General features: G+C 42.6%; 1 protein-coding gene across 1 annotated transcript in view; it reads left to right on the forward strand.

The window, feature by feature from the left end:
- Window positions 1–18975, forward strand: part of LOC139421734 (methyltransferase-like protein 22) — a 57731-nt gene that overhangs the window by 7671 nt on the left and 31085 nt on the right. The window contains exons 6-11 of the mRNA XM_071172854.1: window positions 720–864; window positions 8538–8609; window positions 12542–12595; window positions 12703–12783; window positions 13974–14076; window positions 14899–15067. Of these exons, the coding sequence (XP_071028955.1) occupies window positions 720–864; window positions 8538–8609; window positions 12542–12595; window positions 12703–12783; window positions 13974–14076; window positions 14899–15067 (624 nt within the window). The remainder of the gene's footprint in view (window positions 1–719; window positions 865–8537; window positions 8610–12541; window positions 12596–12702; window positions 12784–13973; window positions 14077–14898; window positions 15068–18975) is intronic.

Consider the following 18975-nt stretch of genomic DNA (forward strand, 5'->3'; position numbering starts at 1 on the left):
GTAAAATAAAAAAAATAAATGTAGTTGATCCATCCTCAGTTTTCTCCTGTCACAGCCATTAAACTCTGTAACTGTTTTAAAGTCACCTTTGTTCTCATGGTGAAATCCCTGAGTGGTTTCCTTCCTCTCCGGCAACTGAGTTAGGAAGGACGCCTGTATCTTTGAAGTGATTGGGTGTATTGTTGCACCATCTAAAGTGTAATTAATAACTTCACCATGCTCAAAGGGATATTCAATATCTACCAATAGGAGCTCTTCTTAACGAGGCATTGGAGAACCTCCCTGGTCTTTAATAGTTGATTCTGTGCTTGTAATTCACTTCTCGACTTTACAGATAATTGTATATGTGGGGTACAGAGATGACGTGGTCAGAAATCATGTTAACCACTATTATTACACACACTGGGTCCATGCAACTCATTATTGAACTTGTTAAGCACATTTTTACTCCTGAACTTATTTAGGCGTTTCCATAACAACGGGGTTGAATACTTATTGACTCAAGACATTTCAGCTTTTAATTTTTTCAATTTTTTGTTTATTAAAAAAAATTTAAAAACTTAATTCCACTTTGACATTATGGGGTATTGTGTGTCAGGCCAGTGACCAACAAAATATCAATGTAATCCATTTTAAATTCAGGCTGTAACACAACACAATGTGGGGAAAGTCAAGGGGTGTGAATCGTTTCTGAAGGTGCTGTGTGGCTCTTTTACTAGGTCTGGCGTGGCGCCTTCCTATTGGCTGATTTAATCCTGTCTCAGCCAACTACATTCAGAGGAGCCACCGTCTTGGAGTTGGGGGCAGGGACTGGGCTGACCAGCGTAGTCATGGCAACGGTGGCCAAAACAGTGTACTGCACAGGTAAGGTACCGTCAGGTAAACCAGGGGTCTTCGCCCCTCTGGGGGCCTCATGAATACATTTTGCTGTGTAAACGCCACGTTAAAAAAAATAACTGCGTGCGACATTTCTGAGAAGAATAGGTCTGCTATCTGCTATATAGGTAACTCCGCCTGGACAATGAGGCCCTATATTATTGTATTTCTATCTGCTATAGCCTAGGCTCTGAGATTCATTAGGCTGTGATGTTGTGCTCCTGTCGCAAAGCAATACTGTAGCATATACTATACTTTTACATAAGCTACCGGTCTATTTACTATGTTTGGAAGAATGCTTTTTTTTTTAAATCAGTAATTTATGCTGTATTTGAAACCAAGGACTGTGACCGTTTCTGAAAGAGAAAACAATGTTAAATTGTTGTGGACAGAGACAGAACATCTACAGTGCCTTCAAAAAGTGTTCCGACCCCCTTGACTTTTTCCACATCTTGTTACGTTACAGCCGTATTCTAAAACTGATTAAATTGAGTTACTTTTCCCCCCTCATCAATCTACACACAATACCCCATAATGACATCACAATACCCCATAATGACATCACAATACCCCATAATGACATCACAATACCCCATAATGACAAAGTGAAAACGGGTTTTTAGAATTTTTTTGAAATACCACAAATAAGACAACCTTCTGTATACCCCCCCCCCCCACCAACACAACTGATTGGCTCAAACGCATTAAGAAGGAAAGAAATTCCACAAATTAACTTCTAACAAGGCACATCTGTTCATTAGAATGCATTCAATGGGACAACCTCATGAAGCTGGTTGAGAGAATGCCAAGAGTGTTCAAAGCTGTCATCAAGGCAAAGGGTGACTACTCTGAAGAATATAAAATATATTTGGATTAGTTTAACATTTATTTATTTATTTATTTTTGCTTACTACATGATTCCATATGTGTTATTTCATAGTTTTGATGTCGTCACTATTATTTTATCAGGTAGAAAATGGTGAAAAGAAAGAAAAACCCTTGAATGAGTAGGTGTGTTCAAATTGTTGCCTGGTCCTGTACTAGTCTACTCGGTTGAATTAAATAAGAGATGTACATAGACCTGTAGATAATGGTGACCAGGATAATGATTTCACATGCCTCTAAACCCACATCTGTAGATAATGGTGACCAGGATAGTGATTTAACATGCCTCTAAACCCACATCTGTAGATAATGGTGACCAGGATAGTGATTTAACATGCCTCTAAACCCACATCTGTAGATAATGGTGACCAGGATAGTGATTTAACATGCCTCTAAACCCACATCTGTAGATAATGGTGACCAGGGATAGTGATTTAACATGCCTCTAAACCCACATCTGTAGATAATGGTGACCAGGATAGTGATTTAACATGCCTCTAAACCCACATCTGTAGATAATGGTGACCAGGGATAGTGATTTAACATGCCTCTAAACCCACATCTGTAGATAATGGTGACCAGGATAGTGATTTAACATGCCTCTAAACCCACATCTGTAGATAATGGTGACCAGGGATAGTGATTTAACATGCCTCTAAACCCACATCTGTAGATAATGGTGACCAGGATAATGATTTAACATGCCTCTAAACCCACATCTGTAGATAATGGTGACCAGGGTAGTGATTTAACATGCCTCTAAACCCACATCTGTAGATAATGGTGACCAGGATAGTGATTTAACATGCCTCTAAACCCACATCTGTAGATAATGGTGACCAGGATAGTGATTTAACATGCCTCTAAACCCACATCTGTAGATAATGGTGACCAGGATAGTGATTTAACATGCCTCTAAACCCACATCTGTAGATAATGGTGACCAGGGATAGTGATTTAACATGCCTCTAAACCCACATCTGTAGATAATGGTGACCAGGGATAGTGATTTAACATGCCTCTAAACCCACATCTGTAGATAATGGTGACCTGGGATAGTGATTTAACATGCCTCTAAACCCACATCTGTAGATAATGGTGACCAGGATAGTGATTTAACATGCCTCTAAACCCACGTCTGTAGATAATGGTGACCAGGGTAGTGATTTAACATGCCTCTAAACCCACATCTGTAGATAATGGTGACCAGGATAGTGATTTAACATGCCTCTAAACCCACATCTGTAGATAATGGTGACCAGGATAGTGATTTAACATGCCTCTAAACCCACATCTGTAGATAATGGTGACCAGGATAGTGATTTAACATGCCTCTAAACCCACATCTGTAGATAATGGTGACCAGGGATAGTGATTTAACATGCCTCTAAACCCACATCTGTAGATAATGGTGACCAGGGTAGTGATTTAACATGCCTCTAAACCCACATCTGTAGATAATGGTGACCAGGGATAGTGATTTAACATGCCTCTAAACCCACATCTGTAGATAATGGTGACCAGGGATAGTGATTTAACATGCCTCTAAACCCACATCTGTAGATAATGGTGACCAGGGATAGTGATTTAACATGCCTCTAAACCCACATCTGTAGATAATGGTGACCAGGATAGTGATTTAACATGCCTCTAAACCCACATCTGTAGATAATGGTGACCAGGGTAGTGATTTAACATGCCTCTAAACCCACATCTGTAGATAATGGTGACCAGGATAGTGATTTAACATGCCTCTAAACCCACATCTGTAGATAATGGTGACCAGGATAGTGATTTAACATGCCTCTAAACCCACATCTGTAGATAATGGTGACCAGGATAGTGATTTAACATGCCTCTAAACCCACATCTGTAGATAATGGTGACCAGGGTAGTGATTTAACATGCCTCTAAACCCACATCTGTAGATAATGGTGACCAGGATAGTGATTTAACATGCCTCTAAACCCACATCTGTAGATAATGGTGACCAGGGTAGTGATTTAACATGTCTCTAAACCCACATCTGTATATAATGGTGACCAGGATAGTGATTTAACATGCCTCTAAACCCATATCTGTAGATAATGGTGACCAGGATAGTGATTTAACATGCCTCTAAACCCACATCTGTAGATAATGGTGACCAGGGTAGTGATTTCACAGTTACAACTGAGTTGAGAGGAGGCAGCACTGGTCTCTACCACCTTGGCAGTTTCAAACCCCTCTATTCTACCTCTGTCACTATTATATAGTGCAATCAAGACATTCAACGTGAGGAAAAGCACTCTCCCATGTGATTTGGGCTTGTTGCAGGTGCGTGAGAGTCATGTGTTGAAAGGGAAAAAGCACACTGCTCTAGCCAATATCACGTCAGTTCTTTTCAGCTTAATGAACTGAGTGCAGGTCTGTGTTTCTTCTGTAAAGGCCCAGTGCAGTCCACAATGTGCTTTTCCTGGGTTTTATACACGGTGCCTTTGGAAAGTATTCATATACCCATCGACTTTTCCCATGTTTTACAGCCTTTTTCTAAAATGGATTTACATTTTTTATTTTTATCCTCAGCAGTCTACATACAATACCTCCTGATGACAAAGCGAAAACAGGTTTTTAGAAATGTTTGCTCATTTATAAAATAAAAAAAGACAGATATACCTTATTTACATAAGTATTCAGACCCTTTGCTTTGAGACTCGAAATTGAGTTCAGGTGCATCCTGTTTTCGTTGATCATCCTTGCGATGTTTCTACAACTTGATTGGAGTTCACCTGTGGTAAATTAATTTGATTGGACATGATTTGGAAAGGCTCACACCAGTCTATTTAAGTTCCCACAGTTGACAGTGCATGTCAGAGCAAATACCAAGTCATGAGGTTGAAGGAATTGACAGCGGAGCTCCAAGACAGGATTGTGTCGAGGCACAGATCTGGGGAAGGGTACCAAAACATTTCTGCGGCATTGAAGGTCCCCAAGAACATAGTGGCCTCCATCATTCTTAAATGGAAGAAGTTTGGAACCACCAAGACTCTTCCTAGAGCTGGCCACCCTGCCAAACTGAGCAATCAGGGGAGAAGGGCCTTGGTCCAGGGAGGTGACCTAGAAACCGAGGGTCACTCTGACAGAGCTCCAGAAATCCTCTGTGGAGATTTGATCTGGTCTGATGAAACCAAGATTTAACTCTTTGGCCTGAATGCCAAGCGTCAACTCTGGAGGAAACCTGTCACCATCCCTACAGTGAAGCATGGTGGTGGCAGCATCATTCTGTGGGGATCTTTTTCAGCAGCAGCAACTGGTAGACTCGTTAGGATTGAGACAAAGATGAACGGAGCAAAGTACTGAAAGTTCCTTGATGAAAACCTGCTCCAGAGCGCTGGACCTCATACTGGGACGAAGGTTCATCTTCCAACAGGACAACGACCCTAAGCACAAAGCCAAGACAATGCAGGAGTGGCTTCGGGACAAGTCTCTGAATGTTCTTGAGTGGCCCAGCTAGAGCCCGGACTTGAACCCGATCGAACATCTCTGGAGAGACCTGACAATAGCTGTGCAGCGACGCTCCCCATCCAACCTGACAGAGCTTGAGAGGATCTGCAGAGAAGAATGGGGAAAACTCCCCAAATACAGGTGTGCCAAGCTTGTAGCATCATACCCAAGAAGACTTGAGGCTGTAATCGCTGTCAAAGGTGCTTCAACAAGTTACTGAGTAAAAGGTCTGAATACTTATGTAAATATGATATTTCGTTTTTTTATAAATGAGCAAAAATAAATCAATAAGCTGTCATTATGGGGTATTGTGATGTCATTATGGGGTATTGTGATGTCATTATGGGGTATTGTGATGTCATTATGGGGTATTGTGATGTCATTATGGGGTATTGTGATGTCATTATGGGGTATTGTGATGTCATTATGGGGTATTGTGATGTCATTATGGAGTATTGTGATGTCATTATGGGGTATTGTGATGTCATTATGGAGTATTGTGATGTCATTATGGGGTACTGTGTGGAGATTGATTGATGATTTAATACATTTTACAATAAAGCTGTAACGTAACAAAATGTGTAAACGGTCCAGGGGTCTGAATACTTTCCGATGACGCTGTATATTACCACACTATGAGGTTGGAATAATACTGTGTAATTGGGAAAATCATAATCATGTCCTTTTAGTATGAAAAGACCGCCTGAAATCTCAGCCTGTTTTGGTGGGGTGGAGTTTTGGCCTGCCTGGTGTCATCACCTATTAGTTACTAGACCAATATGGAAAAAGTGTTCCAAACCTCTCTCCCAATAACATCTAGTTCTCCCTTCCCAACTCAGACCCCTCAGACAGTCCTAGTGTTCTTTAACATCTAGTTCTCCCCTCCCAACTCAGACCCCTCAGACAGTCCTAGTGTTCTTTAACATCTAGTTCTCCCCTCCCAACTCAGACCCCTCAGACAGTCCTAGTGTTCTTTAACATCTAGTTCTCCCCTCCAAACTCAGACCCCTCAGACAGTCCTTGTGTTCAACACCTCTCTCCCAATAACAGTTAGTTCTCCCTTCCCAACTCAGACCCCTCAGACAGTCCTAGTGTTCAACACCTCTCTCCCAATAACAGCTAGTTCTCCCCTCCCAACTCAGACCCCTCTGACAGTCCTAGTGTTCAACACCTCTCTCCCAATAACAGCTAGTTCTCCCCTCCCAACTCAGACCCCTCAGACAGTCCTAGTGTTCAACACCTCTCTCCCAATAACAGCTAGTTCTCCCTTCCCAACTCAGACCACTCTGACAGTCCTAGTGTTCAACACCTCTCTCCCAATAACAGCTAGTTCTCCCCTCCCAACTCAGACCCCTCTGACAGTCCTAGTGTTCAACACCTCTCTCCCAATAACATCTAGTTCTCTCCTCCCAACTCAGACCACTCTGACAGTCCTAGTGTTCAACACCTCTCTCCCAATAACAGCTAGTTCTCTCCTCCCAACTCAGACCCCTCTGACAGTCCAAGTGTTCAACACCTCTCTCCCAATACCAGCTAGTTCTCCCCTACCAACTCAGACCCCTCAGACAGTCCTAGTGTTCAACACCTCTCTCCCAATAACAGCTAGTTCTCCCCTCCCAACTCAGACCACTCAGACAGTCCTAGCAAAATTATTGCTTGAGAAATTGCAGTTTTCTAAGAAGCAATTTTTGTCTCGTTTTTTTGTTGTCATTGAAACCCATCACAGTAAGGTACTTAAATGTTATACTTAAATGTTATACTTAAATGATAATTATTGCACTTGTATTAAAGTGCTCTTCTGGAGAGGGAAAGAACATTTCAAAGGGCAGGATCATTCCAAGATACTCTGCCTGTCTTTCTGCCTGCCTGTCTGCCTGCCTGCCTTTCTGCCTGCCTGTCTGTCTGCCTGCCTGTCTGTCTGCCTGCCTGCCTGCCTGCCTGTCTGTCTGCCTGCCTGCCTGCCTGCCTGTCTGTCTGTCTGCGTAGATGAGGAAGCATCATATTAAATAGACTGTTCTTCTGAATGTATTCAGATAATGAAAATTCCATTACTTCTAAAGTCAGAGTGAGTAATAGTGCTACTGCCTATCATCTCTGATACAGAAACCATTCTCTATGGTAGTCACCATGCTTCACTGATCCAAGGTCAGAATCATCTCTGATACAGAAACCATTCTCCATGGTAGTCACCATGCTTCACTGATCCAAGGTCAGAATCATCTCTGATACAGAAACCATTCTCCATGGTAGTCACCATGCTTCACTGATCCAAGGTCAGAATCATCTCTGATACAGAAACCATTCTACATGGTAGCCACCATGCTTCACTGATCCAAGGTCAGAATCATCTCTGATACAGAATTCATTCTCCATGGTAGCTACCATGCTTCACTGATCCCAGGTCAGAATCATCTCTGATACAGAAACCATTCTCCATGGTAGTCACCATGCTTCACTGATCCAAGGTCAGAATCATCTCTGATACAGAAACCATTCTCCATGGTAGCCACCATGCTTCACTGATCCAAGGTCAGAATCATCTCTGATACAGAAACCATTCTCCATGGTAGTCAGCATGCTTCACTGATCCAAGGTCAGAATCATCTCTGATACAGAAACCATTCTCCATGGTAGTCACCATGCTTCACTGATCCAAGGTCAGAATCATCTCTGATACAGAAACCATTCTCCATGGTAGTCACCATGCTTCACTGATCCAAGGTCAGAATCATCTCTGATACAGAAACCATTCTCCATGGTAGTCACCATGCTTCACTGATCCAAGGTCAGAATCATCTCTGATACAGAAACCATTCTCCATGGTAGTCACCATGCTTCACTGATCCAAGGTCAGAATCATCTCTGATACAGAAACCATTCTCCATGGTAGTCACCATGCTTCACTGATCCAAAGTCAGAATCATCTCTGATACAGAAACCATTCTCTATGGTAGTCACCATGCTTCACTGATCCAAGGTCAGAATCATCTCTGATACAGAAACCATTCTCCATGGTAGTCACCATGCTTCACTGATCCAAGGTCAGAATCATCTCTGATACAGAATCCATTCTACATGGTAGCCACCATGCTTCACTGATCCAAGGTCAGAATCATTGTAAGAATTGATGAGCTGGCAGCAAGCTGTTCCTAAATGAAGGTCTCTTATTGGTTGTGTTTGTTCTATTACCAATGTTGTGTTTTAGAATGTTGGACGCTGTGTAATGTTTCTAAGTTCAAAGTTACATAAACGCTGTGTCAACATCCCAATATCTGTGTAACGTTGTGTTGCAGACGTTGGGGAGGACCTACTGAGCATGTGCCAGAAGAACGTGACGTTGAACAGACACCTGATGGAACCGGCAGGTGAGCCAACATTGGAACAGTTAGACAATGTGTAGCGAGAGAACGTTACTTAAACAACGTTTTTTTGCACACACAGGGTTGCCGGCAAACGTGTGACCAGCTGGCATTTTCAATCAGGTCGGCCAGCGCCTCACCACTTTTGATTTTAGTTTAATAACAAATATTTATGAAAAGCGTTAAAGATGAAGTAGAAAGTCATGTTTTTTTTTAGACTGATTTACCTCATGATTTGTCAACATGGGAGTGCTGCAGGCACATGGGAGTGCTACAGGAACGTGGGAGTGCTACAGGCACATGGGAGTGCTGCAGGAACATGGGAGTGCTACAGGCACATGGGAGTGCTACAGGAACGTGGGAGTGCTACAGGCACATGGGAGTGCTGCAGGAACATGGGAGTGCTACAGGCACATGGGAGTGCTACAGGCACATGGGAGTGCTACAGGAACGTGGGAGTGCTACAGGCACATGGGAGTGCTACAGGAACGTGGGAGTGCTACAGGCACATGGGAGTGCTGCAGGAACATGGGAGTGCTACAGGCACATGGGAGTGCTACAGGCACATGGGAGTGCTACAGGAACGTGGGAGTGCTACAGGCACATGGGAGTGCTACAGGAACGTGGGAGTGCTACAGGCACATGGGAGTGCTACAGGCACTACAGGCACATGGGAGTGCTACAGGCACATGGGAGTGCTACAGGCACATGGGAGTGCTACAGGCACATGGGAGTGCCACAGGCACATGGGAGTGCCACAGGCACATGGGAGTGCTACAGGCACTACAGGCACATGGGAGTGCTACAGGCACATGGGAATGCTACAGGCACATGGGAGTGCCACAGGCACATGGGAGTGCTACAGGAACGTTGGAGTGCTACAGGCACATGGGAGTGCTACAGGCACATGGGAGTGCTACAGGAACGTGGGAGTGCTACAGGCACATGGGAGTGCTACAGGCATATGGGAGTGCCACAGGCACATGGGAGTGCTACAGGAACATGGGAGTGCTACAGGAATGTGGGAGTGCTACAGGCACATGGGAGTGCTACAGGAATGTGGGAGTGCTACAGGCACATGGGAGTGCTACAGTAACGTGGGAGTGCTACAGGCACATGGGAGTGCTACAGGCACATGGGAGTGCTACAGGCACTACAGGCACATGGGAGTGCTACAAGCACATGGGAGTGCTACAGGCACATGGGAATGCTACAGGCACATGGGAATGCTACAGGCACATGGGAGTGCCACAGGCACATGGGAGTGCTACAGGAACGTGGGAGTGCTACAGGCACATGGGAGTGCTACAGGCACATGGGAGTGCTACAGGAACGTGGGAGTGCTACAGGCACATGGGAGTGCTACAGGCACATGGGAGTGCTACAGGCACTACAGGCACATGGGAGTGCTACAGGCACATGGGAATGCTACAGGCACATGGGAGTGCCACAGGCACATGGGAGTGCCACATGCACATGGGAGTGCTACAGGCACATGGGAGTGCTACAGGCACATGGGAGTGCTACAGGAATGTGGGAGTGCTACAGGCACATGGGAGTGCTACAGGAACGTGGGAGTGCTACAGGCACATGGGAGTGCTACAGGCACTACAGGCACATGGGAGTGCTACAGGCACATGGGAGTGCTACAGGCACATGGGAGTGCCACAGGCACATGGGAGTGCCACAGGCACATGGTAGTGCTACAGGCACATGGGAGTGCTACAGGAACATGGGAGTGCTACAGGCACATGGGAGTGCTGCAGGCACATGGGAGTGCTACAGGCACATGGGAGTGCTGCAGGCACATGGGAGTGCTGCAGGAACATGGGAGTGCTGCAGGAACATGGGAGTGCTACAGGCACATGGGAGTGCTACAGGAACATGGGAGTGCTACAGGCACATGGGAGTGCTGCAGGCACATGGGAGTGCTACAGGAACATGGGAGTGCTACAGGCACATGGGAGTGCTACAGGAACATGGGAGTGCTACAGGCACATGGGAGTGCTGCAGGCACATGGGAGTGCTGCAGGAACATGGGAGTGCTGCAGGAACATGGGAGTGCTACAGGCACATGGGAGTGCTGCAGGCTGTGAGTTTCTTGACCGGCCAGATTCCCAGAAATCACAGGTCACGCAGGCCAGGCACTCTGTATTAAAGAATATGCCTATTTATTTAGCAAACATGATAACGCGTCCCTCCCGAGTCCAGACACAAGCAGAAACTCTTTAACAGAAATGTTGCTGCAGCCTACACCAGATCATGAGTAGTCTGACATGCTGTATGGGATAACAAGGAGATGATTTACCAGTCTGATCAACTGGCCTACTGAATTCAGCCTACTGTGGTCCGGCAGGGGTGGCAGTTGGCCTCGTGGTTAGAGCGTTGGGCCAGTAACCGAAAGGTTGCTGGATCGAATCCCGAAATCCTCGAATCCCCGAAAATCTGCCGTTCTGCCCCTGAGCAAGGCATTTAACCCACTATTCCCCGGGCGCCAACAGGAGAAAATCAGTTAAGGTCATCAAATTTGCTTTATATTCAAATTTCGGGCTAGCTAGTCCTCCTGGACATTATCAATCACAAATCTGAACCCCACACCTCTGGTTTAGCCGATGTTAGATGTACTTTAGGGTTTTTCCGCCTTGGTACTTGGTACCATACTGGTTCACTGACTGGGTTCTGTTCACAGACTGGTGACTGGTTCACTGACTGGGTTCTGTTCACAGACTGGTGACTGGTTCACTGACTGGGTTCTGTTCACAGACTGGTGACTGGTTCACTGACTGGGTTCTGGGTTCTGTTCTGTTGTGATTCAGCACACTTTGTTCATTTTTGTATGGAAAAACAGATGTAGGTTTGAACGTCGTTGCAGAGAGGATGTTGCTGTAGCTGACAAATGTGTAATTAAGCAACGATTCATACCAGAGTGTAACTAAGCAACGATTCATACCAGAGTGTAACTAAGCAACGATTCATACCAGAGTGTAACTAAACAACGATTCATACCAGAGTGTAACTAAGCAACGATTCATACCAGAGTGTAACTAAGTAACGATTTATACCAGAGTGTAATTAAGCAACGATTCATACCAGAGTGTAACTAAGCAACGATTCATACCAGAGTGTAACTAAGTAACGATTCATACCAGAGTGTAACTAAGCAACGATTCATACCAGAGTGTAACTAAGCAACGATTCATACCAGAGTGTAACTAAGCAACGATTCATACCAGAGTGTAACTAAACAACGATTCATACCAGAGTGTAACTAAGTAACGATTCATACCAGAGTGTAACGAAGCAACGATTCATACCAGAGTGTAACGAAGCAACGATTCATACCAGAGTGTAACGAAGCAACGATTCATACCAGAGTGTAACGAAGCAACGATTCATACCAGAGTGTAACGAAGCAACGATTCATACCAGAGTGTAACTAAGTAACGATTCATACCAGAGTGTAACTAAGCAACAATTCATTACAATATGTTGTACCAGGCTCTCTCTCTCCCTGGCTGTTTCATTACAAAATGTAGTACCAGGCTAGCTCTCTCTCTCTCTAACTCCCTGACTGTTTCATTACATTATGTTGTACCAGGCTAGCTCTCTCTCTCCCTCTCTCTCTCCCTGGCTGTTTCATTACAATATGTAGTACCAGGCTAGCTCTCTCTCTCCCTGGCTGTTTCATTACAATATGTAGTACCAGGCTAGCTCTCTCTCTCCCTCTCTCTCTCTCCCTGTTTCATTACATTATGTAGTACCAGGCTAGCTCTCTCTCTCCCTCTCTCTCTCTCTCTCCCTGTTTCATTACAATATGTAGTACCAGGCTAGCTCTCTCTCTCTCTGACTGTTTCATATATATATCATTATAGTGTTGTCTCTCTCTCTCTCCCTGACTGTTTCATATATATATCATTATAGTGTTGTCTCTTTAACAGGTGGGGAGGTGCGAGTACGTCTACTGGACTGGCTCAGACATGATCTCTGCACAGGTGGGCAAGCTACACACACACACACATAGAGAAACACACGTGATGTTAAACCATGGTCTCTCTGCTGATCTCTCCTCTTTCTCATCCATTCATCTCTTGTTTCTCAGACGCTGATGCAGAGTTTGGATGGACAGAGGATGAAGTGGCAGATCTCCATGACAACACAACAATTATCATCGCAGCTGACGGTAAGACAGTTTTGATCAGGTGTTTAACCTGTAGGATCAGGTGTTTAACCTGTAGGATCAGGTGTTTAACCGGTAGGATCAGGTGTTAACCGGTAGGATCAGGTGTTTAACCTGTAGGATCAGGTGTTTAACCTGTAGGATCAGGTGTTTAACCGGTAGGATCAGGTGTTTAACCTGTAGGATCAGGTGTTTAACCTGTAGGATCAGGTGTTTAACCGGTAGGATCAGGTGTTTAACCGGTAGGATCAGGTGTTTAACCTGTAGGATCAGGTGTTTAACCGGTAGGATCAGGTGTTTAACCGGTGGGATCAGGTGTTTAACCGGTGGGATCAGGTGTTTAACCTGTAGGATCAGGTGTTTAACCTGTAGGATCAGGTGTTTAACCTGTAGGATCAGGTGTTTAACCTGTAGGATCAGGTGTTTAACCGGTAGGATCAGGTGTTTAACCGGTAGGATCAGGTGTTTAACCGGTAGGATCAGGTGTTTAACCGGTGGGATCAGGTGTTTAACCTGTAGGATCAGGTGTTTAACCGGTAGGATCAGATGATAACCTGTAGGATCAGGTGTTTAACCGGTAGGATCAGGTGTTTAACCGGTAGGATCAGGTGTTTAACCGGTAGGATCAGGTGTTTAACCGGTGGGGATCAGGTGTTTAACCTGTAGGATCAGGTGTTATTTTTATGGTATCAAATGTAATCTGCTAATTCACTCAGAGCAGACTACAGGTACAGAACACAGACAGTATGGTGCTGAATGATCTCTGTGGAATGTTAATGATCTCTGTGGAACGTTAATGATCTCTGTGGAACGTTAATGATCTCTGTGGAACGTTAATGATCTCTGTGGAACGTTAATGATCTCTGTGGAATGTTAATGATCTCTGTGGAATGTTAATGATCTCTGTGGAATGTTAATGATCTCTGTGGAATGTTAATGATCTCTGTGGAATGTTAATGATCTCTGTGGAATGTTAATGATCTCTGTGGAATGTTAATGATCTCTGTGGAATGTTAATGATCTCTGTGGAATGTGAATGATCTCTGTGGAATGTGAATGATCTCTGTGGAATGTGAATGATCTCTGTGGAACGTTAATGATCTCTGTGGAACGTTAATGATCTCTGTGGAATGTTAATGATCTCTGTGGAATGTTAATGGTAATAAACTGCATTTATTTGTCATTTGTACCAGTGTGCTACGATGACGACCTGACAGACGCGCTGTTCCGAACTCTGTACAGAATCTGTAACAACCTCCGTCTCCCCTGTACTACATACCTGTCTATAGAGAAGAGGTAACATACCTGTACTACATACCTGTCTATAGAGAAGAGGTAACATACCTGTACTACATACCTGTCTATAGAGAAGAGGTAACATACCTGTACTACATACCTGTCTATTCTGGCTGGGCCACTCACAGACATTCAGAGACTTTTCCCGAAGCCACTACTGCGTTGTCTTGGCTGTGTTCTTAGGGTCGTTGTCCTGTTGGACCTTCGCCCCAGTCTGAGGTTCTGAGCACTCTGGAGCAGGTTTTCATGAAGGATCTCTCTGTACTTTGCTCCATTCATCTTTCCCTCGATCCTGACTAGTCTCCCAATCCCTGCTGCTGAAAAACACCACCATGCTTCACCGTAGGGATGGTGCCACCACCATGCTTCACCGTAGGGATGGTGCCACCACCATGCTTCACCGTAGGGATGGTGCCAGGTTTCCTCCAGACGTGACGCTTGGCATTCAGGCCAAAGAGTTCAATCTTGGTTTCATCAGACCAGAGAATCCTGTTTCTCATTGTCTGAGAGTCCTTTAGGTGCATCTTGACAAACTCCAAGCGGGCTGTCATGTGCCTTTTCCTGAGGAGTGGCTTCTGTCTGACCACTCTACCATAAAGGCCTGATTGGTGGAGTGCTGCAGAGATGGTTGTCCTTCTGGAAGTTTCTCCCATCTCCACAGAGGAACTCTGGAGCTCTGTCAGAGTGACCATCAGGTTCTTGTATATATAGATTTATGCTTAATGTAAAAAATAAATCCAGCTCATGTGCCACATCTTGTAATTACAGTCTTTGTTTGTGTGTGTGTTCCTTCCTTCCTTCCTTCCTTCCTTCCTTCCCCAGGCTGAACTTCACTCTGAGACACATGGACATATCCTGCGAGGCCTACGACCATTTCCGCCACTGTCTGTGTGAGATGCAGGAGCTGAGGGACGGACGGACATGCTTCACAGTGGAGCAGGTCACACCCTCTTTCCCACAGTGCCTGCTGTATGAGCGCATAGAGCAACTGGTGAGAGACAGACAGTTTCATATACAGACTTTACTGAACCTAGAAAACCCCCAACAGTATGTTTTTAGTACTATATCCTAAACCCCTATCCAACAGTATGTTTCTAGTACTATATCCTAAACCCAACAGTATGTTTCTAGTACTATATCCTAAACCCCTATCCAACAGTATGTTTCTAGTACTATATCCTAAACCCAACAGTATGTTTCTAGTACTATATCCTAAACCCAACAGTATGTTTCTAGTACTATATCCTAAACCCAACAGTATGTTTCTAGTACTATATCCTACACCCAAGAGAATGTTTCTAGTACTATATCCTAAACCCAACAGTATGTTTCTAGTACTATATCCTAAACCCAACAGAATGTTTCTAGTACTATATCCTAAACCCTTATCCAACAGTATGTTTCTAGTACTATATCCTAAACCCAACAGAATGTTTCTAGTACTATATCCTAAACCCCTATCCAACAGTATGTTTCTAGTACTATATCCTAAACCCAAGAGAATGTTTCTAGTACTATATCCTAAACCCAACAGTATGTTTCTAGTACTATATCCTAAACCCAACAGAATGTTTCTAGTACTATATCCTAAACCCTTATCCAACAGTATGTTTCTAGTACTATATCCTAAACCCAACAGTATGTTTCTAGTACTATATCCTAAACCCTTATCCAACAGTATGTTTCTAGTACTATATCCTAAACCCAAGAGAATGTTTCTAGTACTATATCCTAAACCCAACAGTATGTTTCTAGTACTATATCCTAAACCCAACAGTATGTTTCTAGTACTATATCCTAAACCCTTATCCAACAGAATGTTTCTAGTACTATATCCTAAACCCTTATCCAACAGTATGTTTCTAGTACTATATCCTAAACCCAACAGTATGTTTCTAGTACTATATCCTAAACCCAACAGTATGTTTCTAGTACTATATCCTAAACCCAACAGTATGTTTCTAGTACTATATCCTAAACCCTTATCCAACAGAATGTTTCTAGTACTATATCCTAAACCCCTATCCAACAGTATGTTTCTAGTACTATATCCTAAACCCTTATCCAACAGAATGTTTCTAGTACTATATCCTAAACCCCTATCCAACAGTATGTTTCTAGTACTATATCCTAAACCCAACAGTATGTTTCTAGTACTATATCCTAAACCCCTATCCAACAGTATGGTTCTAGTACTATATCCTAAACCCAACATAATGTTTCTAGTACTATATCCTAAACCCAACAGAATGTTTCTAGTACTATATCCTAAACCCAACAGTATGTTTCTAGTACTATATCCTAAACCCAACAGTATGTTTCTAGTACTGTATCCTAAACCCCTGTCCAACAGTATGTTTCTAGTACTATATCCTAAACCCAACAGTATGTTTCTAGTACTATATCCTAAACCCAACAGTATGTTTCTAGTACTATATCCTAAACCCAACAGTATGTTTCTAGTACTATATCCTAAACCCCTATTCAACAGTATGTTTCTAGTACTATATCCTAAACCCAACAGAATGTTTCTAGTACTATATCCTAAACCCCTATCCAACAGTATGTTTCTAGTACTATATCCTAAACCCCTATTCAACAGTATGTTTCTAGTACTATATCCTAAACCCCTATCCAACAGTATGTTTCTAGTACTATATCCTAAACCCCTATCCAACAGTATGTTTCTAGTACTATATCCTAAACCCCTATTCAACAGTATGTTTCTAGTACTATATCCTAAACCCCTATCCAACAGTATGTTTCTAGTACTATATCCTAAACCCAACAGAATGTTTCTAGTACTATATCCTAAACCCAACTGAATGTTTCTAGTACTATATCCTAAACCCCTATTTAACAGTATGTTTCTAGTACTATATCCTAAACCCCTATCCAACAGTATGTTTCTAGTACTATATCCTAAACCCCTATCCAACAGTATGTTTCTAGTACTATATCCTAAACCCCTATCCAACAGTATGTTTCTAGTACTATATCCTAAACCCAACAGTATGTTTCTAGTACTATATCCTAAACCCAACAGTATGTTTTTAGTACTATATCCTAAACCCATATCCAACAGTATGTTTCTAGTACTATATCCTAAACCCCTATCCAACAGTATGTTTCTAGTACTATATCCTAAACCCCTATCCAACAGTATGTTTCTAGTACTACATCCTAAACCCAACAGTATGTTTCTAGTACTATATCCTAAACCCAACAGTATGTTTCTAGTACTATATCCTAAACCCCTATCCAACAGTGTGTTTCTAGTACTATATCCTAAACCCCTATCCAACAGTATGTTTCTAGTACTATATCCTAAACCCAACAGTATGTTTCTAGTACTATATCCTAAACACAACAGTATGTTTTTAGTACTATATCCTAAACCCAACAGTATGTTTCTAGTACTATATCCTAAACGCCTATCCAACAGTGTGTTTCTAGTACTATATCCTAAACCCAACAGTATGTTTCTAGTACTATATCCTAAACCCAACAGTATGTTTCTAGTACTATATCCTAAACCCAACAGTATGTTTCTCGTACTATATCCTAAACCCAACAGTATGTTTCTAGTACTATATCCTAAACCCCTATCCAACAGTATGTTTTTAGTACTATATCCTAAACCCCTATCCAACAGTATGTTTCTAGAACTATATCCTAAACCCCTATCCAACAGTATGTTACTAGTACTATATCCTAAACCCCTATCCAACAGTATGTTTCTAGTACTATATCCTAAACCCAACAGTATGTTTCTAGTACTATATCCTAAACCCAACAGTATGTTTCTAGTACTATGTCCTAAACCCAACTGAATGTTTCTAGTACTGTATCCTAAACCCCTATCCAACAGTATGTTTCTAGTACTATATCCTAAACCCAACAGTATGTTTCTAGTACTATATCCTAAACCCCTATCCAACAGTATGTTTCTAGTACTATATCCTAAACCCCTATCCAACAGTATGTTTCTAGTACTATATCCTAAACCCAACAGTATGTTTCTAGTACTATATCCTAAACCCAACAGTATGTTTCTAGTACTATATCCTAAACCCAACAGAATGTTTATAGTACTATATCCTAAACCCAACAGTATGTTTCTAGTACTATATCCTAAACCCAACAGTATGTTTCTAGTACTATGTCCTAAACCCAACTGAATGTTTCTAGTACTGTATCCTAAACCCCTATCCAACAGTATGTTTCTAGTACTATATCCTAAACGCAACAGTATGTTTTTAGTACTATATCCTAAACCCAACAGTATGTTTCTAGTACTATATCCTAAACCCAACAGAATGTTTCTAGTACTATATCCTAAACCCAACTGAATGTTTCTAGTACTGTATCCTAAACCCCTATCCAACAGTATGTTTCTAGTACTATATCCTAAACCCAACAGTATGTTTTTAGTACTATATCCTAAACCCAACAGTATGTTTCTAGTACTATATCCTAAACCCAACAGAATGTTTCTAGTACTATATCCTAAACCCCTATCCAACAGTATGTTTCTAGTACTATATCCTAAACCCCTATCCAACAGTATGTTTCTAGTACTATATCCTAAACCCCTATTCAACAGTATGTTTCTAGTACTATATCCTAAACCCCTATCCAACAGTATGTTTCTAGTACTATATCCTAAACCCAACAGAATGTTTCTAGTACTATATCCTGAACCCAACTGAATGTTTCTAGTACTATATCCTAAACCCCTATTTAACAGTATGTTTCTAGTACTATATCCTAAACCCCTATCCAACAGTATGTTTCTAGTACTATATCCTAAACCCCTATCCAACAGTATGTTTCTAGTACTATATCCTAAACCCCTATCCAACAGTATGTTTCTAGTACTATATCCTAAACCCAACA

This window comes from Oncorhynchus clarkii, chromosome 12 (genome assembly GCF_045791955.1).
Source record: "Oncorhynchus clarkii lewisi isolate Uvic-CL-2024 chromosome 12, UVic_Ocla_1.0, whole genome shotgun sequence".
In the NCBI taxonomy this organism is placed as follows: domain Eukaryota; kingdom Metazoa; phylum Chordata; class Actinopteri; order Salmoniformes; family Salmonidae; genus Oncorhynchus; species Oncorhynchus clarkii.